The 23,722-nt window shown below is 45.9% G+C and overlaps 1 protein-coding gene across 1 annotated transcript in view; it reads right to left on the reverse strand.

Annotated features, from left to right (window-relative positions):
* Ipo8 (importin 8) overlaps positions 1 to 23,722 on the reverse strand; it is a 54,671-nt gene that overhangs the window by 14,347 nt on the left and 16,602 nt on the right. The window contains exons 4-16 of the mRNA XM_051155621.1: positions 23,066 to 23,224; positions 21,829 to 21,985; positions 17,739 to 17,828; positions 16,080 to 16,174; positions 15,247 to 15,331; positions 12,892 to 13,026; positions 12,069 to 12,168; positions 8,522 to 8,598; positions 8,089 to 8,205; positions 6,455 to 6,544; positions 6,072 to 6,237; positions 5,008 to 5,168; positions 3,007 to 3,132 (exon numbers count right to left, since the gene is read on the reverse strand). Coding sequence (XP_051011578.1) covers positions 3,007 to 3,132; positions 5,008 to 5,168; positions 6,072 to 6,237; positions 6,455 to 6,544; positions 8,089 to 8,205; positions 8,522 to 8,598; positions 12,069 to 12,168; positions 12,892 to 13,026; positions 15,247 to 15,331; positions 16,080 to 16,174; positions 17,739 to 17,828; positions 21,829 to 21,985; positions 23,066 to 23,224 — 1,558 coding nt within the window. The remainder of the gene's footprint in view (positions 1 to 3,006; positions 3,133 to 5,007; positions 5,169 to 6,071; positions 6,238 to 6,454; positions 6,545 to 8,088; positions 8,206 to 8,521; positions 8,599 to 12,068; positions 12,169 to 12,891; positions 13,027 to 15,246; positions 15,332 to 16,079; positions 16,175 to 17,738; positions 17,829 to 21,828; positions 21,986 to 23,065; positions 23,225 to 23,722) is intronic.

A 23,722-nucleotide genomic window follows, 5' to 3' on the forward strand; every position in this document is an offset into this window, starting at 1 on the left:
ACATGGCCTGGGGAAGGGCTAACCACACAGGCTGAGTGTGGCAGGCGTAACTGAAGAAGGCCTCGCCATCTATAAGGAAGCCAACGTCCACGCTGGGTGAAGACAGCCCAGTGGAGCTGTGCTGGGCTCACCCACGATCTAAGTGTGCTCAACAGACTCAGCGCTTCTCCAGGTTAGCTGTGGTACAATCAGCTCTGGTTAGTCACTGGGACCTTAGAGGGAGGAAGGCAGATGCTATTACCACTCCCCAGGGAAGGAATTTCAGCAAAATACATTATCATCCTCATGAAAGACAAATACAGGCACTCACTTTTGCTAGCTTGAAATAGAAAAATCTCAGAAAACTATGACCTCTGAGAAGAGATTTGATAAATGAGTAAGCAGTGAGCTTAACTAAATATCTTCTCATGACATCCAGTTATTACATACTGCGCGCGCGCACACACACACACACACACACACACACACACACACACACACACACAGTCTCACTGCATAGCCCTGGCTGACCTAGAACTCCGCTCTACATAGCAGATAAGCTGCAGCAGGCCAGGCTGGCCTCAGATTCACAGAGATGCCCACTCCTGCCTCGCCTCCTGAGGGGCACCACCATGGCCAGCTGCTGCATCAGATTTTTTTTCCCCCAAGACAGGGTCTCACTATGCAGCCCTGGCTGTCCTGAAACTCCCTCTGCAGACCAGGCTGGCCTTGAACTCACAGAGATCCGCCTGCCCCTGCCTCCCAGGTGCTGGCATTAAAACTGTATGCCACTATGCCCGGCCATTGTATCAGATATTTTTTAAGTGAATAAAAGTTAAAATCAGTAGTGAGATACACTTTCATGTAAATGAACAACCTTACAGCATATTCTAACACTCAATTTTAATTTTGGTTTGTTTGTTTTTTTGTCTTTTGGATTTTTCAAGACAGGGTCTCTCCGTGTAGCCTTGGCTGTCCTGCACTGCTAATCACGCCTGAGCTAACTAACACACACGCAATGAGCTCACGGCATACTTTCACTAAGGAAAGGCCATGCTCCACTCGGGAAGGGAAAACTGTGACATGTGACAAGAAGGCCAGTGACAAATCTAGACCCATGACTGACCAGGGGTGACCAGGAACAACCACCTGAGCCTGCTGACCCTCATTTCTGCCTTTGCAAAAAAGACTACATTGCCTATTGGCATTGTGGGTGAGCACGGAGCTCGTCTACGCTCTTGTCCCTGGGTTGCCGGGCAGACCTGAGTCAGGCCAGCTTTGGCTTTGCCATTACTGTGAAGCATCTCCTGCTCAGGGTTGTGTAAACATGGCTCTCCATCACCTTCTGATTGGTTAATAAAGACCCGAGCAGCCAATAGCTGGGCAGCAGAGTTAGTTGGGGCTTCAGATCCCAGTGAGGGGGCAGGTGGGACCTGGAGGAAGGAGTCACCATCGGGACATGAAGGAGGAGGTAAGATGTCAGGTAACAGGACCTCTGTTGGGGGGTTACAGTAGCTGAGCGCCTGCCTGGCTCTCTGTGTCACTATTTGGGAGCTAAAGCGGGCATAGAAAAAACGTTGCATCTTACACTCAGTCAGTAGATTGACAGCCTGGCATGCATGCAGCCCCCGGATGCCATCCCCAGCACTGTATAAAATGCCTGTGATGATATATACCTGTTTTATCCCAGAGCAAGGGAGAGGGGTAAGGACAGGAGGATTAGGAGTTCAGGGCCATCCTTGGCTACAGAGTTAGTATGGGGCCAACCTGGGTCACATAAGACCTGGTCTCAGGAGGGTTGGAGAGATGGCTCAGCAGTTAAGGGCACTGGCTGCTCTTCCAGAGGATGCGGGTTCAATTCCCAGCACCTACATGGCAGCTCACAACTGTCTGTAATTCCAAGATCTGACACCCTCACACAGATACATGCAGGCAAAGCATCGATGCACATTAAAAACAGAGAGAGAGAGAGAGAGAGAGAGAGAGAGAGAGAGGGAGGGAGGTAGGGAGGGAGGGAGGGAGAGAGAGAGAGAGAGAGAGAGAGAGAGAGAGAGAGAGAGAGAGAGAGAGAGCGCGCCCAATATTCCTCTGAGATGGGCTGTCTTCAATTCTTGCCTGCTCTTCTCATCCTTAATGTGCCTCCTGCATCACAACCCTGTTCCCATACCAGTTCCTGCCACTACAAATGAAAGCCCCGTCCTTTTCCACTGACATTAGACTGTGGGTTCCTAGAAGCACCCTGGAATCACAGAAGCCTGGCCTGGCACTCAGAAGACATGGTGACCTCAATTCAGACTAATACAAAGCCTTACTCTGTTTACGTTCAATGAGTGTGCAGCTTCCCTCCTCAATCATCTTAATACATTACTTAAAATCAGAGAGCAATTCAACTTACTTGTTTCTGCATTTGGACAAGTCCAGACCGGCCATGGACTTGTAGTCTTCCCGCATAAATGCTGAAGTGAGGACAATTCTTAAAACTTACCAATAGAACTAAATAAAAATCTTTTAAGCCAAGACTTTGGGCTGGTGAGATGGCTGAGCACGCAGCTCACTGCTCACAGGGCTGCAGATACAGCTCAGTGGATACGATGCTTGCCGCTTCGACAGAGGGCCTGGGCTCAGTTCCCAGCACCCACGTCAGGTGGCCCACAACTGCCTCTAACTCCAGCTCCAGGAAATAAGGTATCTTTTTCCAGCTTCTGAGGACACCCACACATATATATGCACAAATACACCTGATATACACACACAAATGCATAAATTTAAAAATAAATTAAAAGGGGAAAAAAGTCTCTTGCCACAAAAGCCTAGCCACCTGAGTTCGGTTCCCAAAACCCACAAAAAAGAACAGACTCCAAAAGTTGTCCTCTAAGTTCCACATACATGCCATGGCACACGCACACACACACACACACACACAACACACACACACAACAACACACACTATATTTAAAAGAATTCGTAAGCATTGGTCATGTAAATTTCAGGTTACACAGTCATTACAGTAAAGCACAGGAACCTTACCTCCTGATGATCTTCCACAACTGTTAAGATGGTGTCAATAGTGTGTAAAATCCCCATGGCCATGACAGTTTTGTCCTCAATTTCTTCATACTCATCACTTTGAAGAACTTTGCCAAATATCTCAGCCTGTGAAGATTGCACACAACACTCAGTCCTTGGTGCAGCACTGGACACCCAAACGCAGCGTTTCCAGACACTGAGTTCTGCGCTGTACCGACTGGCTCACCTATTTTCTTGCAATGACAGGTCATGTCATGCATTAAATATAACATCCTTCCGTATCCACTGTCGTCACGGAAATGAAACACACATTAGCTATTGTACCCATTAGTGTTTATATCACTTCTAGTTATCTTTAGGCAAATAAAATTAAAATCTAGAAACACTGAAAACAGTTGTGACAGGACATTTAGAAGATGAAATCAAGGATAACTCAGAAACTGAAACAGGAACAGACACAGACAAAAAGAGGAAAGGTATGGGATATTCCACATCAGGAAGTAGAGAAGAGAGAAAGAAAGAATGGGACATTTTTTATCAAAGAGGAAACACAAACACATTCTCCTGGGCTGGCAGGATGGTTCTGTGGGTAAAGGCACTTGCCACAAAAGCTTGGCCACAAGAGTTCAGTCCCTAAAACACACAGAAGGGTGGGAGGAGAAAACAAACTCCACAGAGCTCTCCTCTAATCTCCACGTCGGGCATGGCATCACACACACACACACACACACACACACACACGCACACACACACACACACACACACGCACACACACACACCTGCAGCCACACCGTGCACATACACATACTATAAAAATAAAATTTAAATTTTCCAGGCTGGAGAGATGGTTTAGCAGTTAAGAGCATGAAGTCCTGAGTTCAATTCCTGGCAACCACAGGGTGGCTCACAGCCATCTATAATGTATAAAGTAATGTATAAAATATATTTTAAAAATATATAAATCTATAAAGGATGCCCTCTTCTGGCCTGCAGGTGCACATGCAGGTAGAGTATTGTATATGTAATAATAAAAAATAAATCTTTGGGGAAAAAAACAAAACAAAAACAAAAACTTATATAAAAATTTTAATTTTCCAAAAAAGAAAATGCAATTCCAATTCCAAGTGCAAAAGTAAGTTTAGAAGGTTCACACCAGGAGCACCCTTCTTATGACAGTTCAGGATATTACAGGCAGAAGGACTACCTTCAATGGGGTTGTTTTAAGGTAAATCAACCCAACCTCAGGAATATCTGGATGACCAAGGCAAATACTGTCACATTAATATTTTGTTTACAAATAAAATTCAACTCCAAATCTGGAGCTTGTAATTTCTTGGGGAGGTTAGACTCCTCAGGGCTGTTCGTTTTTTATGTGTAGGTGTTTTGCCTGCATATGTCTCTGCACCACACACAGCTGGCGTCCATGGAAGGCAGAAGTTATCGGATCCCCTGGAACTGATATTAATGACAGTTGTGAGCTGCCATGTGGGTGCTAGGAATTGAACCCGGTCCTCGGGAAGAGTAGCAAGTGCCCTTAACCACTGAACCGTATCTCCAGCCCCCATTAAGGGTTCATTAACAAACTAATATACACTTATCTCGTTCTTACTGCTACTATGTGGCTATTTCTTCCTAAAGGGGGTAAAGGGAAGAGGAAGGTTTATAAGACTCAGAAAGTATACAAAACTTAGAAGGCTCACAGAAGGGAATTCAGAAAGTTCTTAAGATTCACAAGGCTCCTCTCCAAATTATAGCGACAGCTAGTGCTGGGGGAGAGAGTGAGTAGTCTGCAAACTGCAGGGAGCTCCAGGGATAGCTTTCATAGCCACCCATGTTCAAACGGGCTTTTCAATAATGCAGCTAGCTGCCTTGGGTCAGCCATCCTCCTGCAAGTAACCCCAAGAAAACCACTGGCTCACTGAGCTAGACTTACACTGAACCATTTCTTTGGTCTGTCATCAGTACCCTATCAGGAGTAAGCAAAGGCTGCTCGCATCTTACCAAGTGCTGGGTCACGTCGACAGCGATGGAGGCCACCTCTCGACTGTACTCGCAGATCAGCTTCTGGATGACATTGGTGACATCATCGTTCTCTGTCTCTCTGACAATATGCAGCAACTCCTGCATGATGGGTCTCACATGTGGTCTCATGTGCTCCTTGGCTGATGCAGTCGGATAAATGGAGTCAGCAACAGCTGGTCACTCACACATGGTGACCCTAGATAAGGTTCTAGATGTTGCTGTCCTGTGCACAAACTATCAAGCCACGTCAAGCACCCTCTTGGAGTCACACAGCATCAGGACGTGGTGTTCTGCCTAAGGAGTAAGTGTCCCACCTCAAAGGCAACAGCTCTGTACCCTCACCATGAGAGACTCTAGTTACACAACAGCTGTGTTATCAGCCTGACTGTGCAGCCCAGTGACAAGTGTGGCGGTCAGCAGTGTCAGGAGCTGTCACATCCTGCCCCATCTTGACCTACCCTCCCCAGCAGACCTTTTACAGCTCTTCCAGTCTTCTCTCTAAAACAGGGCGCAAGCACATGTTCTCAGAAACCTGAACTTACTTACAAAGGTTGTTTGAATCTTGAAGAGAGCATTTGCGCCAACAGACAAAACGCCTGCATCACTGCCCACTCCCTGCTATGTTCTGAACTGGCACAACCTAGAACCTGGAGCTGCATCTTGGTGCCGTCCAATCTAACTTCCTAAACAGAGAAGGCCTGACAGGGTTACAGCCTTGCCAGCCTTATTACGCATCAGAGCAAAGCTGGATGCCCTGTCCAGCCAGAGAGCAGCACAGCTGGCCCGGGTGCCTTAATGCCCAGCTGACTCTAGTACTCGGCAATAAACTTGTTTCTGACTCTAATTTTTTCTGGAAACTACAATTAACAAACTCCTAAAATGAACAGAATAAATAACAATAAAATCCGGGGGGGGGGGGGGGCGGCAAGGAATTTAAACTCTTGACCTTCAGGCCTAGAAATCTTCTTCTTTAAAGAAGGAAGTGAATGAGATTATTTAAGGCCATTTATCTAAGAAAATAATTAAGATACATGTGGCATCACCTTGCACCTGGTTAGAGATGAGCGACTGCAGTGCGAGGGCAGCTTCAACCTTGACGGGCATCTCCTCGTCCTCAGTCAAGCTCTTCTTTGCTAACTCAACGGCATTTCTGAGGTTGACTTCATTGTGAAACTTCAGAGAGCTAAAGGCGTGCAACACCCAGCAGGACTGCAACGAAAGAAGGTGCTGACTGGCACAGCTGCGACGGCGTCAGGGGACAAAGACTGGGAGGACATCGTTCTGTGTCAGGGGGCAGCCGCTGGCATGGCAGCGCTCCGTGACAATGGTGCACATGAAAAGCCTTTACCAAAGCATCCCGTTCTCATCAGAAACTCCCCTACAGGCGAAGATCTGAAGGTTCACAAGAGGCGTGAGGAGAACTTACTCTAGCTCGGAGATATCCCAGGTTAGAGAGCAGTAATGGAAATACATGATTCTGCAGGAACAGCTCAATTTGGTCCTTGAATAAACTCTTCTGTTGGGGACAGAAATGCAGTGTCAGCGTGCCAATGACGGCATCTGCTGCAAGAGCCACTTCCCAAACAGTAGGCCCGGTGACCTGCACTTAATACCCAATTCTGTAAAATTGCTTGATACACACATTACATCTTTAAAATAAGTCAGGGATTTATCTTAGATCAATTTTATATTAATTGATTTTTATAGAAAGAAGAAATTATACTAAAATCACTTCGGATCTTTCTTACGGAGCTATAGTTTCACAATGACAAACTAGCAAAAGCCAATTTTCTTTTGAGTTAAGAAAGTAGGTGGTAGAGCTTATGAGATGGCTCAGCAAATAAAGGTTCCTGCCACCAAGGCTGGTCACCTGATTTTGATCCCTAAGACCTACAAGCAGACAGTAGAGAACTGACTCCCAACCCCCACATGTCCTCTGACACTCATACCTCAGCTGTGGGACAGACACACACATGCACATACACTCAAAATAAGTAAATAAAATGTTTTTTAATCCCAGAAAATAAGAAATATATTTTAATAATTTTTAAAAGATTGTGTTTATTTTATGTATGAGTGCTCTATCTACATGTGTGCAAGCTGGCCAAAGGAGGGCATTAGATCCCATTATAGATGACTGTGAGCCACCATGTGGTTTCTAGGAATTGAACTCAGGACCTCTGGAAGAGCAGACAGTGCTCTTATCTGTTGAGCCATCTCTCTAGCCCAAGAAAAAAAAAATTAAAAACAGATTAGAAAGGAAAGGATATTTATAGTAAAGTCAATCAATTAGAAGTAGCCACCAAGAATTTTCATGATTTTTATTGGCTTGAGCATCACAGCTTTATCAAGTTAAATGTTGATCATCTGACCTGGGAAAATGGCTCAGTTGATGAACTGTCTGTCACACAAGCATAAGGACCTGAACTGAGACTCTCAAATGAGCCAGGAGTAACGCCACACAGGGCATACCTGTGCCACACAGGGCATATCTGTGCCACACAGGGCATATCTGTAGCCACATGGGCCAGGAGTAACGCCACACAGGGCATATCTGTACCCAAGCATGGGCCAGGAGTAACGCCACACAGGGCATATCTGTATCCAAGCATGGGTGTGGTGGGGAGTACAGCATAAGGCAGATCCCCAAAGCTCAATGGCCAGCCAGTCTAGTAATTGGTAAGTCACAAGCCAATGAGAGACTTGTCTGAAAATAAATACCAGCTAGACAGCTAGCTCAGTGATTAAAAGCCCTGGATGCTCTTCCAGAGGACGCAGGTTCAAGTTCCAATACCCACACGGTAAACTCAACCATCTGTAACTCCAGCTTCAGGGAACCTAACACCGTCTTCTGGTCTCCTCAGTACCACACATGCATGCAGTACACAGACACATATGCAGACAAATACCTGCACATGTAAAGTAAGTAAAATAATAAAAATAAAGTGGGAACCACACAGGAAGACACCTGACTCTAGCCTCCGACAAAGGTGTATACACATGAACATACACACACTACACAAATACCCAACATGAAGAAAAGAAAATGATAGTCTTAACCTTCAACAAAATCTCAGCCAAGGAACCGATCACATGCAGGGCTCCATCTTTCTTCCTAGGGTCAAAGTTCTGGTCTGTTAGTATTTGATAACAGAACACCATCATTTTTGGCAACACCTAAAGAAACAGAAGAATTCGTTTTACTCTGCATGACCCTCCATCTTGTCAACACCTTGTTAAATATGACGTGCATTTTCAAATTTAATCTTCAAAACTAAAGCCACTTTATCGTGCTCCACTCATCAACTATAAGCTCAAGAGGAAAGGTATAAAAATATGTCAACCTTTTACTTGAACAAAAAAAAAAAAAGTACTTAAAGTGACAGATTATAAGTAATACTTACATAAATTTTCAAAGATTGAGGAGGGCATATTAGAATGTCAAATCAATACAAACGCGGTAGGTTTAGACTTAGAAAGAACAACTGTATACCTCTTTCCTTTTCTTCGCAGCTGTATACAAGAGGGTCTGGGCTGCTGTGGTGGGAGAAGCATAATCTTCAAAAATATCTAAAATGTCAAAATCTTGTTAGCAAAAACATAACTTTACTATACAGACTTTAAGCCTGGCCAGTGTTTACAGCACAAAGATGTAAAGGTCACGGTCCCAGGACGTTCATGCGTAATCCAATGCATGACTAGCACGTTTCACCAACCCCATGTGCTTTCAAGTGGTAAGATGAAAGGAAGCCAATATATCCCTGATACCTATTTCCCTAAACACAGGAAAAGTACCGCACTTCTATCACAATGCAACAAAACTGTATTCAGTGCTCTATGCGCCAGGCCCTGGTCTAGATTCTAGGGATGCAAAGATGAAACACGGAACCTCACATGGTAAGAATAAGGCAGAGATTACAGGCTGAGAGAGCAAATGTCAAAGGGCAAGGAGCCAGCGAGTAACACAGGGAAAGCCCACCTGGCCCATTCTGTTACGAACAGGAAAGCTGCAGCCAGTAGGTAAGTGGGGGAGAAAGCCACCGGTGGGGCTCTACAGACAAAAACTTCAAGCCAAGGAGACAGCAAGAGATGAGCTCACAGCACTGAGTGGATTATGTACTGAATGCTGACGCACTAATATACTACTTAATAGCATAAAAATGTCCACAATTTTACAAGCTGTTTCATTATGAACTTGAAAGCTTGCGAGCGCTGATGGTGGTGGTGGCGACACACACTTTTAATCCCAGCACTCATGAGGCAGAGGCTGGAGGATCTCTGTGAGTTAGATGCCAGGCTGGTCTACAGAGCGAGTTCCAAAGCAATCAGAGCGACACAGAGAAAGCCTGATTCAGAAGCAGCCGCGTGTGCGTGTGCATCCCCAGCACGCACGCACGCACGCACGCACGCACACACACACACACACACAACTCCATGCTGAGCTCTATACTACACTTTGCACTAGGATCCCAGCTCCTTACTCCGTTTCCACAGCACTGTTACCTTTTCCTGGTGAAATCACTGCGTCTGTGGAAGCTGAGTCCCAGGCGCACAGGGGTACAAGCTTGTGGCACTCACCTGCAGGATCCCACAACATCAAAGCCAAAGCTCAAGTCAGCTTTTACCAAATCTAAAAACACTATTTTTGGGAACTAGTACAAATCTGATTACAGAGTGTGATAATAAAATCATCAGTATTAACTTTAATCAATACATTTAGGCAGGAAAGCGGTAATTTTCTCCCATGTGGTCATGTGAAAGCACAATGCTATGTCAAATGATTGGAAGAGAAAGGGGAAAATGACAAAGGGAAAAGCTCAGAGATTTGTGTTTGGGATCTTTTTGTTTGTTTTGGTTTTCGGTTTTGTCGTCGTTGTTTTTCAGTTACGAACACTCTACTAACCAACTTGTAAATTAAAAAACAATGTTATGTGCGCATGAGATTTTGCCTTCACGTATGTCTGTACACCCCATTCATGCCTGGTATCCACAGGGTGCACAAGAGGTGTCAGACCTGTGCAGCTGGAGTTACAAGGCAGTTGTGAGCTGCTATGTCGGTGCAGGGAATCAAACCTGTGTCCTCTGGAGAAGCAGCCAGTGCCTTAAACTGCTGCGCAAATCTCCACCCCAGCTGGTGAGATCTGTAGATACCCACTATAGCAGGAAGGCTTTCAGCAAGCACAGAGGGCTGATTTTTTATTATTGTGTTACAGTATCAAGATGCCAGAGCTATTAGCTGTTACACTAAAAAATAAAAATATCATTTTACCAAAAAAAGAATAAATAAATAACGTTAGGTTACTGAAAGTTAAGGAAATGTGCTGTACATCATAAACAAACAGGTGGTAGATAAGAAGTTGGGCACAGCGGCGCACACACACACACACACACACACACACACACACACACACACAAATTCCCAGGGGTTAGGAGGCTACGGCTAGTTTGCTACAAGTTCAAGGTAAGCCTGAGAAAGACAGAGTCTTACTCACAAAGTCAAAGAAAAAGAAGGGCTAGAGAGATGACTCAGCAGTTAACATGGGGCTAGAGAGATGACTCAGCAGTTAACATGGGGCCGGAGAGATGACTCAGCAGTTAACATGGGGCCGGAGAGATGACTCAGCAGTTAACATGGGGCTGGAAGACAGTTGAGGAGTTAACATGGGGCCGGAGAGATGACTCAGCAGTTAACATGGGGCCGGAGAGATGACTCAGCAGTTAACATGGGGCCGGAGAGATGACTCAGCAGTTAACATGGGGCTGGAGAGATGACTCAGTGGTTAAAAACACTGGCTGCTGGCCCAAGTTCAGTTCCCCAGCATCCACATCAGGCATCTCACAACCACCTATAAGTGCAGCTCTAAGATATCTCCACACTCTTCTGGCTTTCTCAGGTCCCATACATACATCGTGCGCGCGCACACACACACACGCACGCGCGCGCGCGCACACACACACACACGTAAATATTTACAAAAAATGTTAACCAGCTGAAGAATGCCTTAAGGTTGGAGGTTACCTGGCATTCATAGAGACCTAAATTCACTCCCCAGCACACCCTGCCAGGTAGGATGGCATATACCTACACTGCATACTCAGAAAGCCGAGTCAGGAAGGCTGCCAGGACCAGCCTACTGGATACTGAGAGAGATCCTATCTCAAAAAGCCTTAAACAGAAGGAAGAATGTCTTCAAGGTGTAGACACAAGGACAAGAGGGACGCAGACTCTACATGGAACAGTAAGTTTTCAAGGGAAAAGGCAGAGCAGAGAGAGAACAGATGGCCAGCGTTGCTCCTTGCCCTGTTTTTCCTGAAGAGAAGAGATGCCTCCTCTTGGGATCAAAGCACCTGACCCCTGTAACTCGAGACCACAGTTTGGGCCCAGGCAGGAGTTTAGGCTGAACTTTAGACTGTGGGACACCTGACTCAACAAGGCAAACGGTCTCCTGGCAGCATGTCAACACCTCTCAGTTCTAACCTGCAGTCTTGACTTCAACGTCACTGCAGGTAGACTAGTGCCAATCAAGACAGAGAAAATAGAAATGAGAAAGGAAAAAAAGGAGAATAAAGCAAATAAATATGGTTAACATTGCTGCTCTCACGTAACTCAGCTCGGCAGTTTCTAGAAAGATCCAAGCCAAAAGATCCCCAGAGGAAAGGGTCACATACCGTGGGGCCAATGAAGGAAATCGTACTCCCTGATGAGTATGTAGTCCAAAGGAGGGGGACGCAAACCAAACTGAGGCGTCCGAAATGTGCAGAACCCTGAACTCTCGCAGACTATGAGCACAGCATGGTAGCACAGCACACACGGCAGTCCCTGCATTTCAGGCACACAGCCTGTAAGGGCCCTGGCTCTGATGGGAGAGATGAACATGGCTGCTTCCGTCTCCCCCACCCATAGGCACCAGGCTCTTGGTGCAAAACATCAAACTTGTCAAAAGTTCAGAGCTCACTGTGTAGAGCAAAACTGCTTAGAAATACAAACTTAATTGTATTTAGTATCCAAGAAGTGCTGCGGGAAAACTCATCTCAATTACCAAATTTCATCCTTATGTACTCATGCGGGTCTTCTCGCCACAGCTCCTCATCCTCATCTTTATAGCACATCACAGAGAAGATCACATCTTCAGAGATGCTCTAAGAAACAAGCAACACAGCTGGGTCATTCCAACAGGACGCGGACATTCCTTTTTCCAAGGTTAACCGTAATCTCCCTCAGCCTGCACTCACGCTTGGAGGGCAGCAATAGTTGACGACACAGAAAGAGTGAGGTGGAAAAGACCAGCGCAAACGATGCCCCTGAGGTAAGGACAGGAATGACAGAACTTCACTAACAAACCAACTTTAAACACACCACGATTTCCAGTGGAAGGAAAATGCCACCAGGTTACATTTGCTCATTTTGAAAATGCTTAATAGCTGGGTGAGGTGGTGCACGCCTGTGATCCCAGCACTTGGGAAGCAGAGGCAGAGGCAGAGGCAGATCTCTGTGAGTTCAAGGCCAGCCTAGACTACAAGGAGAGTCCAGGACAGCCAAGGCTACACAGAGAGACCCTGTCTCAAAAAACCAAAAGAAAAAGAAGAAGAAAAAAAGAAAGAAAAGCAAATGCTTGCTTCATGTGTCCATGTTAGTTCTAAGCATCAATACATCAACAAAATTGTCTTTTCTGCTTCCAAAACACCAGTGCTCCTCCCGATTCACAGGCTTTGCAAGCCCCTCATAATGTACCACTGCACTTGTTGAAAATTATTGCTAGTGGAAACAGAGTGAATATAAACCACAGACCTAAACAATACCTACTTTCTCTAGAAAAACTAACTTAACCAACAATGGCTGAGAGAACCGCCACCAACACTGACCTGTATATGTGGCTTCATCTGCTTCCAGGTCACAGCATGGACAATGCCTTGGCTGAGATAGTTGAAGGCTTGCTGAAGAACACGGGGCGCTATATACTCTTTCTGTCTGTATTGATCTAAAATTTTGAGTAGCACCTATAGGAAAATAGGTGGGATTGAGTAGAAGGAACAGGAAAATCATTAGGTAAAAGAGGAAAGGGATGTTTAAGGCATGGCATAAATTACCGTAGAGAGAGTGATCTATGCACACAGATTTGGGAAAGATAATGTGAGGATGTTCATGCAGGCATTTTACTTTTTCGATAGGTCTGTGTCACAGTGAGCTAAGAGACAGCTCACTGAATTTTAAACATTTGTTCTTCTAACCTATATGGTACTCAGAACAAGTCCACGTTCCAGTCCATGGCTAGTGTGGTGGTTTGAATGAAAATGGCCCACCAGAGGCTCGTGGGTGTGGCACTATTAGGAGATGTGGCTTTGTTAAAGGAAGCGTGTCACTGTGGGTGGGCTTTGAGGTTTATATGCTCAAGCAGGCCCAGGGCCACTCTCTCCTCCTGCTGCCTGCTGACCCAGGTGTAGCATCTCTCCAGCACCATGTCTGCTGCCTGCTGACCCAGGTGTAGAATCTCTCCAGCACCATGTCTGCTTGCTTGTCACCATGCTTCCTGCATAAAGATGACGGACTAAACCTCTGAACTGTGTTTTTGTTTTTGCCTTGTTTTGTTTTTTGGTTTTTCAGGACAGAGTTTCTCTGTGTAGCAGTCCTGGCTGGTCTGGAACTCACTCTGTAGACCAGGCTGGCCTCAAACTCACAGAGACCTGCCTGCCTTTGGCTCCAAGTACTGGGATTAAAAGAGTGAACCACCACTGCCCAGGCATTTCTTTTTTTATGCAAGCATATGCATGTGTATATACATCCATGCTGAAATGACACTGGAAAATTCTAACACACTTTGAATGACATCAACGTCAAGATACTTCTTGGAGTTCAAAAGCAGCAGAAAAGAGCAAAGACACAACTGAACAGCCCCCTGATCAGGCTAGTGTCTGCTCTCAACAGCTGGACAGAGACTTTTACTTATTAGTCACTAACTTCCCCTGACTATGTCATGAGCAATATAGCAAAGTACTTTTCAGAAACCCTGAAGTCACTCCTGAAGTCCTGAGGGACGTGTGAGAAACCTACAAACACCTTCTGTTACCACTGAAGCCTGGGATTGTGTCTAAGTAAGCGGCCTTGGCTTTCCTACAGCCAATTTCTAATTATTAACTTTCATTTAAAATAAATAATTAAACAAGCCGGTCATGGTGGCACATGCCTTTAATCCAAGCACTCAGGAAGCAGAAGCAGGCTTTGTTATACTTTGTGAGTTCAAGGCCAGCCTGGTCTACAAAGTGAGACCAGGACAGCCAAGGCTACACAGAGAAAACTTGTCTCAAGGAAAAAAAAAAAACAAAAAACCAAACATATCATGATTCAGTTGGCAATATTTGGTGGACCAATGATAAAAGTCCACTTGTCCCTTTGCAATTTTTAGACTTTTTAAATATTAATCCCAGCAGCTCCTTCAGAGTTTCCCATTTCCCTACGTGGAATAAACACTCCACGTTCCGGGTGCAAGTGGGTGTCCTTACCTGAGAATCTCCACTAATATCTGAGTTGACTGCTCTTCTGCTGTTTTAACTTTTTTTTTCCTTTGTGAGTTTCATGACATTCACCCCAATCCCACTAATCTCGCCATCCCTCCACCTTTGCATCCTCTCCAGCAAAAGGAAAACAGAATCTCCTGGTAGAAGCTTCTGTGTGTCAGTGTGTGTCACACAGGACACCCTTTTGTCCACACAGCTTTACTTGCAAGTCTTCACTGCAGTGAGTCACTGGTCTGGTTGAGGCCTCTGGCTCCTGCTGCACCCTCAATACCAGATCCCCACCAGGGCTCCTGTCTGTTATCCTGTTGTTGCCCTGTGTCATGAGGTCCTGCAGCTTTGGTCTGCGGGACTGGCCCCTTTATGCACTTCAATAGGTCACAGACAGGGTGGATGCTGGCTCGTGCTATATAAATCCTCAAATAAACAAGGCAAAACTCAAAGGAGTAAGTGACATATGCGACAGAGAGTCTAACCCTGGCAGGCTCTACAGCATCAGCGGAGTCAGGAAGGGCAAGTTTGGCGGAAGCAGATGAAGGACACTGGAGCCTCAAGCTGGTTGCCCGCTATCAGACTCCAACGGCTGCCATTTCATCCTCCTCAGCTGTGCAACGAATTACTATGTTAGCAATCTACTTTAAAACAGATAGACATAGCGCCCAATAAAAAACAAACCATTCTTCTATTGTAAAAGTGTAAGTGTATTACCTGCTGAATTCCTGCTGCATAGGTTTTCAAAAAATATTCAGAAAATTCAAAGTATTCTTTTGTGACATTTCCTGGGCTTCCGTACCTTAAAATTCAAAGAGGAAACATCTAAGCACTATGAAGCTGGGAGCAAAGCATGCTTGCTGCTTTAAATACAGACACTGAAAGACGGATTCTACTGGGCCATACAACTAACACTTTGTCTTTCTCCACAAGTTGTGTGTGAGTCAAGAGGTACACTTAGAGTCTGGGGCACAGTTAATGTTCCGGGTGGAAACCTGTAACTTCTAAACCACTAACCCCTAGAAAAAGTAAAAATGTTATACCTGACATGTTTTTCAGTAAATTTATAAAATTCAGTTTGGCTTTCTTATGGAGGCAAGTGTCCGTGTGCACCTTCTTGCATGGTTTCTGGATGTTTCCAATGGGGGTGGAGGGAGATAGGGAGTTTTCCGTGTTTTGCACAGAGTGCAAGAGAACCAGAAAGGGCTGCCCAACTGTGTTATGATCTCTGGGGCAGTGGGCACAAGTCTACTTTAAACAGCTGGTAAAACTTTGCCCTTTGAGTTGTTTTAGTTTTTGACTGTATAAGACCAGGTGTCCTACAGCTCAGGCTGGCCTCTAACTCACTGTGTAGCTAGGATGACTTTAAACCCTGATCCTCCTCCCTCCACTTTCCAAAGCTTAAAACAGAAACAAGCATCACTATGCCCAGCTACTCTCTATGCTTTAGAGACAAAAAGATAAGTCACATCCTACATAACATCGAGGACCACTCAATCCAGTGCACCTAAGAGCAAGACACCGGCTGTGACGTGTCAGCGTGGGAATACCGTTCAAAGAGACGAGCGACGATGTGGAGCGCCCACTTCTTACACTTCCACCACACCAGCTCCGGCCGCTCATCCTCGTCAACCTGCAGCGTCTCCTAGGAGGAGAGAAGCGTCCGAGTCAGGCTTTGCCTGAGAGTATTTATAAATACAGCATAGATACTGGTGTGGGCTAAGTCACAGCTACACAAAATGAAACTGCTATGTGAACATACACTCTTTACAGGTAGCTGCTTAAGAATTAAGTAAGCTAAGCAAATCTTTTCTGGCCAGTGCTGGCGTTCACACTCATCTTCAGGGATGCAGGCAGGCAGAGACAAAACACAGGCGCCAAGTCACTTGATGAATCCTGAGAGAATGGGAAGGGCAGAGGTTTTGTTTTATTTTGTTTGAGATTTATTTATTATTATGTACACAGTGCTCTGTCTGCATGCACACCTGCAGGCCAGAAGAGGGCATCAGATCACATTACAGATGGTAGTGAGCCATCATGTGGTTGCTGGGAGTTGAACTCAGGACCTCTAGAAGAGCAGTCAGTGCTCTTAACCTCTGAACCGTCTCTCCAGCCCAGGTTCTGAGTTTTGATGTGGGCAACAATAAGAAGACTGTTGCCAAAAACCGCTGAACTGCTTTATTGTTTATATTGGCATTTTAAAACTTGGAATAATTTTTTGCAATTATGGATAATGCAGAAAACGAGGACAACAAAGGACAGTGCCTGGCATGTCAGCGTCCCTGAGCTCAGCCTTGACACCGTGGACGTAAGTGAGAGAGAGATGAACACTTGAAGAATGGAGGTCATTTCAGGCCGACTCAGGTTCTTAGATACAAAGGTTCCTGACAGATGGAGAAGGCACTGTTGTTGCTACTGTGGATCACAATGCGACGCCTTTACCTGTAGAACCCAGTGTGCTCCTGCAGCAAGTGCCCTCAGCCACCTGAGCACTATTTCTGCTTCTCACGGTCTGCCGAAAGCCCACCACCTTCAGGAAGCAAGCACTCACCCCAGCCGAGCCTAAGCTACACTCATAGTTAAAGGCTTCAGCATTAAAACTACCCAGACGCCCAGCACTGCAACAGTGTAGAAACAGGTCAGGGCCAGCATGGCGGCTCAGTGGGGAAAGATGGCTACTACCGCCCTTGATGACCCGAGTTGGAGCCCCAAGATCCACAGGGTGAAAAGAAAGAACCGTAGGTGACCTCTGACCTGTACACATACTCCACAGTCTACTCCCCACACCTACCTATACCCACACTAAAAAGAAATTTAAATATAAATTTAAATTAATTTTTAAAACGTTATAACCAGAAAAGTATTAACATTTATATTTCTCTTTGGTGAAAAATCAAATTTGAGAATATAGCTACATGTACTAGTTTTATAAGTAAAACTCTAAATATACATTCAAGAGAAAAGACTAGAGCATAGGTAGCAAGGATGAAGATGTCTGAGCCAGTTAGAGCTAAACATAGCTCACGTTCTAATACTCTTGCTGATCTGATATTCTACAGTGAACATTTGTGATTATGTGTTACATTATGTTATTAGTTGATATGATAGCAGGTTTGTTTCTTGTTTGCTTTTTCAAAGAGCAGGCCAGACAGTGAATGAGCATTAGTACCCCGACCCACGTGCAGGCTGTCCACAGTGCTCTGACATACCGGAGGGACTGTCCTGTCAATGATGGTGCGAAAGATCTCCATCCACGTCGTCATGGTCTGGTGATTCACCAGCTGAAGAGGCAGTGTGTACTAGAAAACAGAGCAGCAGCGGACAGTAACCCTCCTGCCCACAGAAGTCAGCACCTTATGTCAGAGGGGCAGAATATACAGATAGCTAAGGAAAACAGCAATTCATGACTCCTGATCCAATCTCAAATTTAACTTTCAAAAAATCCATAATCAGCTGGGTGTAGTGGCACACAACTTTAATCCCAGCACTCGGGAGGCAGAGGCAGGAGGATCGCTGTAAGTTTGAGGCCAGCCTGGTCTACAAAGTAAGTCTAGGACAGCCAAGGCTACACAGAGAAACCCTGTCTTGAAAAATGAAAAAAAAAAAAAAATCCATAATCAAATATATACTTTTGGTGGGGCTGGAGCGATGGCTGAGTGACTAAGAGCACTGTCTGCTCTTCCAAAGTTCCTAAGTTCAATTCAGCAACCAGAGGGTGCTCACAGCCATCTGTAATGAGATCTGGTGCCCTCTTCTGGCATGAAGGCAGAACACCGAATACATAATAAATAAATAAATCTTTAATATGTGTGTGTGTATCAAATACATACATGCATACACACATACACGCATACACACACATACATACGTGTACACACACACACACACACACACACACACACACACTTCTTTTGGGGTGTAGAAGGCAACAAGGCCTCACATATCCCAGGTGAGCCTCAAACTCACCCAGAGAGGTGACCTTGAACTCCTGATCCTCCTGCCTCTGCTTCCCGAGTACTGAAACTATAAGTGTTTGCCACCACACCTGGTTTTCTGTAGCCAGGGTTTGGTGTTCTCAGGGGAAGCACTCTCACACCTGAGCTACTTCCCCAGCCCTCTTTTCCTGTGCAGTTGTCAGTTTGGCTGGCTGGTTGGATGTGTTTTGAAATGGTCTCTTATAGCCCAGGCTGGCTTCAAATATGCTGTGGACCCAAAGATAGCTTTGAAATCCCTATCTTCCCATCTCTACTCTGAAAACACTAGGTTATACATATGTAAAATCTATGCCTGGTGCTTATATATAAGTATTTTAAATTTATAAATATACATTTAATTAATTGTTCCTCTGGTCTACCTTTAAAAAGAAAGGTTTGACATCAATGAGGTCACATTTATTTCACATGCATTTTGGGTTATTTTTTACAATTTGCCTCTTCATGTATCAACCTTGTAAGTCTGAGCACTTCGATGAAAACCTTCACCTCACTAAATACATATGAAGGTCTTCTTCAGTCCCTATCCTCTACTTCATGGCCCAAAACCTCTGATGACTATTGCTCAGGTGTTTATGTCCCCTGCTATGAGCTGCAGGGAGCTGCCTCCATGCCCACTGTTCTACTGTCCTTAGCTAGGTGTTAGTGGCATAACCCTAAAAGAGACATTACTGCAGCCTCACAAAGCTGGGACAACGTCAAATAGTGAAGGAGGTGAGAATGGTGGCTAGGGTGTGTAAGTTCACACCTGTGAACCGCCGTGCAGCTCACACAGGTCATGCCAGCACTCAGGAAGCAAAGGCAGGAAGATGGGCTTGAGTCTGAGCCACCTCCACCACACAGTGGGGCTCTGGCTTGAGTCTGAGCCACCTCCACCACACAGTGGGGCTCTGGCTTGAGTCTGAGCCACCTCCACCACACAGTGGGGCTCTAGCTTGAGTCTGAGCCACCTCCACCACACAGTGGTGCTCTGGCTTGAGTCTGAGCCACCTCCACCACACAGTGGGGCTCTGGCTTGAGTCTGAGCCACCTCCACCACACAGTGGGGCTCTGTCTCAAAAAAAAAAAAAAAAAAAAAGACTGAGAAACGTCATCCTTTATTCTCAGTGGCATAAGGGAGGGAGGCAACTGGGCTTGAACTGGGGTCCAGAGGAGCAGCAGGCAGGGGTTAGGCAAACAGTGCCGACCCCTGGAGTGTGTGTGAAGAAGCCAAGTGCTTCCTCTCCACACACAAATGCTGCTTCAGACAAAATCAGTCCTATGGAATCAGACAGCTAAGAGCAGCTCGCCTGGGCCTTCTGTACCCCAGGCAGTCAATTCTAATTCTGTCTTACATCATGACTGTAGTTTCACTTCTGAAATCTTATTTATTAATTTTTTGCCTCCAGAGGAGCACACTGCCGTATTAATACATGACAGATTACCAACGCCGTTAAAAGATGTTAGAGTGATTCACCTTCTGGGTTGTTTGTTTGTTTGTTTGTTTTTTAATATGTATAAGAGATTTTTTTCCCCGTTAGTTAGCCAAGTAAATAAAGCACAGAGAACTCATATCACCAGCCTTCACGTTACTGCGCAATGCCTGGCTCTATTTTCCCAGTTGGGAAGGCCAGTCCAGCCCCAAATGCAAGGGCGGCTGCTGCTGCGTGCTGCGAAAGCAGGCCTGCCGAGGGACAGCTCTAACCCTGACCCCACAGAAGCAGCCACGCAGCTTCCTTCCTAAATAGTTCAGAAAATGTGGGCGGTGTATCTCTTTGATATTCTACTTTCTTCTTCTCTCTTGTGAGATCTACTTCTTCCTTCTATCCTGAAAAAAAAAATTTTTTTTTTTTAAATCTGCCTTCAACTGCCTTTATCAAAAGCTTATGGAGCCAGTGCATTGGCCACACCTTTAATTCCAGCACCCAGGAGGCAGAGAGTCAGGTGGATCTCTGTGACTTGGAGGCCAGTGTGTTCTACATAGTGAGCTCCAGGACTAAACAGAGAGACCCTGTCTCAGAAAGAAAGAAAACAAAACAAAACAAAAAAACAGTTTATGAGAGGGGACCTTTTATAACTCTGACTCTGTACTAGTGATATGTGCTAAAACCGCAAAAAGATGCCCACGTCACAGCGAAACAAGAGCACACGCCAGCTCTGGCTGCCCCAGCTTAACTACGCCACCCTCATGTCACATGCAGTCATCAGGAAAGCACAGACAGGCACTCAGCCCTCGCCGCACCACCTCACTCCCTCTTCCCAGGCTGGAATCCCTTCTCCCGGTTTTCAAGGGTTCAGCGTTAACTAGTCTCAGGTTTTAGGGTCGCTCCTTCCCTACCCTGCAGGTATTCTTTAATTACCATATCAGTCTCCACATGAGAAAAGGGGAGTGACCTAAATCGAAGAAAATACAGAGGGGTCCTTGTGCTCACAGGTTAGCCTGGGAGAAGCCAGGGAAAGTTAAACACGCCCCTGATCTCTCCAAAGGGAGAAGACACTTAGCTGTGTCTCCTGGAATGCTGGGTAATGTAGTTTACAACCTGGCAATGCTCTGCTACCTGTTGGGCAGGCTCCGCCCATAACCCCGAGTATTATTTTTGCTTATCCCCTAAAGCCTTGAGCATCACTTCCAGGCCATGAAACCCGTCCTCGTGAGTGACGCCATCTGTACTTCAGAGCAGCCTGAGTGGCCTGTGTTACCTTAGGGCCACACGCCATGTTTACCTCAGGTTAGACCAGTGTCTTGAGCACTGTTTCTAAATCAACAGAGCCCATCTTAGGACGAAGCCACGTGTACTTGGTAGAGCCTTACGCTGTGAGCTTTGTCATACTCATTGGGCTGGGTTAAGTACTAGCAGCATACTTTTTCCAAAATTGCACTGTAAGTATGGCTGAAGTCCAGCACTCATTGTCAAAGCCAGGCTGGTCCGAGTTGCAGTCTTACCTCACCCTAAGGGTCCTTTCCTGCCTGCTGTACGTCTGCAGGGACACTCCCACAAAAGTGAGCTGCTAAATCTGTGTTGGCGTAAAGTTGGCTGAAGAGGAGAACAGGCCATCAATGTGACCCCCCTGAAGAAGGCTCTGCTTCCCTCCTCCCCTCTTGTAACCATGGGACCCTGAATTTAAGCTCAAGTTCTAGGTCAGGCAACACCTGGGTTCTTTATGACTGGGACTTTAGGCTGAGAAAGGCAGCACACAAACTGAACTTTGGATACTCGGTGAACATGGCTAGTGAGTTAATCTCTGTGAGCCTGAGACTCTTAAGGTTAAAAATAAATGACTGACACAAATGCAGGGTTCCATGTTTGTCTCCTGCAGTAGAACCAACCTGAACAAGGGCATAGAAGATTTTCAGAATCTGTTTCTGCAGCAGCACAGAGTAATGGGAGGCATCGGGGAGCAAGTGCAGGGCCCGCTGCTGAACTCGAGGCAGGAAGATCTGCATGGCTGCCAGGAGAGGCTCTCGTTCCTCTGCTTTCTTATATCTGTGTGAGCAAAGACAGAGTTAAAAAGGGGATTTTTCCATCCCAATGGTCTATATGCAATGAGTGAAAAAAAATAAAACCAGAAAAAAATGTAAAACACAGGCTTAAATGTTCTAGTACGTGCTGCAATCAAATTGGAAGAAAGTCTGAGAATAAATTCTTGTTTCAGACAGTCACAAAATCTTTCTTTAAAGGTTTGGACTAGTTTAAGAATCCAAAACTGAACACCTGCAATCCCAGTTCCCAGGAGGTAAAGACAGAAGGATCATGATTTCCAAGGCTAGCCTGAACTTATAGAGCAAAACTATCTGAAAATGTCAAGGGCTGGGGTTGTGGCTCCTGAAAATGGCCCTGGGATGGTTTGTGATGTAGCAATGAAGGAAGGAGGAGGGAGGGAGGGAGGTAAATTAATGTCCATCAGCCCACAACTCACATAGTAAAGGAAGCTGGTCTGCTGGCTTAGACATGTCCTACTGTACAGGAAGTGCTCTCGCGTCACGCTGCGCTGAGAGTGAACATACCTCACAAGCCTGGTGCTCTCACTTCACTTCTGCTGCTGCCAACCTAAAACAGTTTCTAAATAGAAAGTCTACAAAACTTCCTAAACCATCATCTTCAAGAAGGAAAACTACATGGGCTGCGATCTTAGTACTCAGGAGGTGGAGGCAGAAGGATGGCTGTGAGCTCAAGGCCAGTTTGATCTACCAAGTGATACCTCGTCTGAGAGCAAAGGGAAGTACAGGATGGCACGTGCAAAAGCAGCACGCATCGTAAAACCCAACCCTACCGTAACCCCGCCACCCACGCCTTGTACACAATCAGCAACTTTCACGAACTCTCCCAGAGAACGTTCTTAATAGGAAGGTGGATCTACAGTGGCGGCTAAAGAACGATGTCATAGCCAACAGTATGTCACTTGCTACCTCAGAAATCAGCAGTGTACACCAGAGAACATGAGTGCCACTGAGCGACTGCAGCAAATGAACATACTCAGCGTTTCCCACGATGAACTGACTTTGCCAAACCCCACAGCAGACTGCTCTCCCAGCCTGACTCTTTGGCCAGTAGAAATGAACTTACTCGTAGGTCTTCACTAGCTGATACAAGCAGAGCAAGCTGCCAAGCCAGCTCCCACTGTTTGGTGACTGCAAGTAGTAGTCTATCTTGTCGACCACTGCAGGCCAATGGCCAGGAAAATCATGCTTAATGATGACTCGGAGACACATTGTTAACTGGACTCTGTAAGGTGGAAAAGAAAACACAAAATGCAAGCAGTTAACGAGGCAGGACTGTGTACGCACGTGGGGTGTGAGAAAGAGTGAACCTATTAAAAACCTTCTCAGGGGCTCAATTCACCGAAAATAAACAGAAACCCCTCAAATAAGTAAAATTTATGTCTAACCCTAAAGGTATTTTAGTGGGTCCTGCACCTCGCCTAGCAGCACTGGTGGCAGAGACACGGGAGAGCTGGCCCCACAGGTATGAGAACAGGAAAGCTGGCCCAGCCTCTCACCAGCTGCAGCACTCAGGAGAGTGCCCCGACTCCCACACCTCAACTGGGCACAGCATGAGAACAGGAGGTGACCCTGCCTCTTACAGGCTGAAGCATCAGGTGAGCCAGGCAGCAATAGTGCAGAGCTCAGCCTGGTGGGGTAGGGGTGGGAGAGCTGGCAAGCTGACCAGCTCAGCTACCACCCAGGCACAGATCCAGGGCTTTGACCCCAACATCCACCTCAT

Source organism: Acomys russatus, chromosome 13, assembly GCF_903995435.1.
Source record: "Acomys russatus chromosome 13, mAcoRus1.1, whole genome shotgun sequence".
Classification (NCBI taxonomy): Eukaryota; Metazoa; Chordata; class Mammalia; order Rodentia; family Muridae; genus Acomys; species Acomys russatus.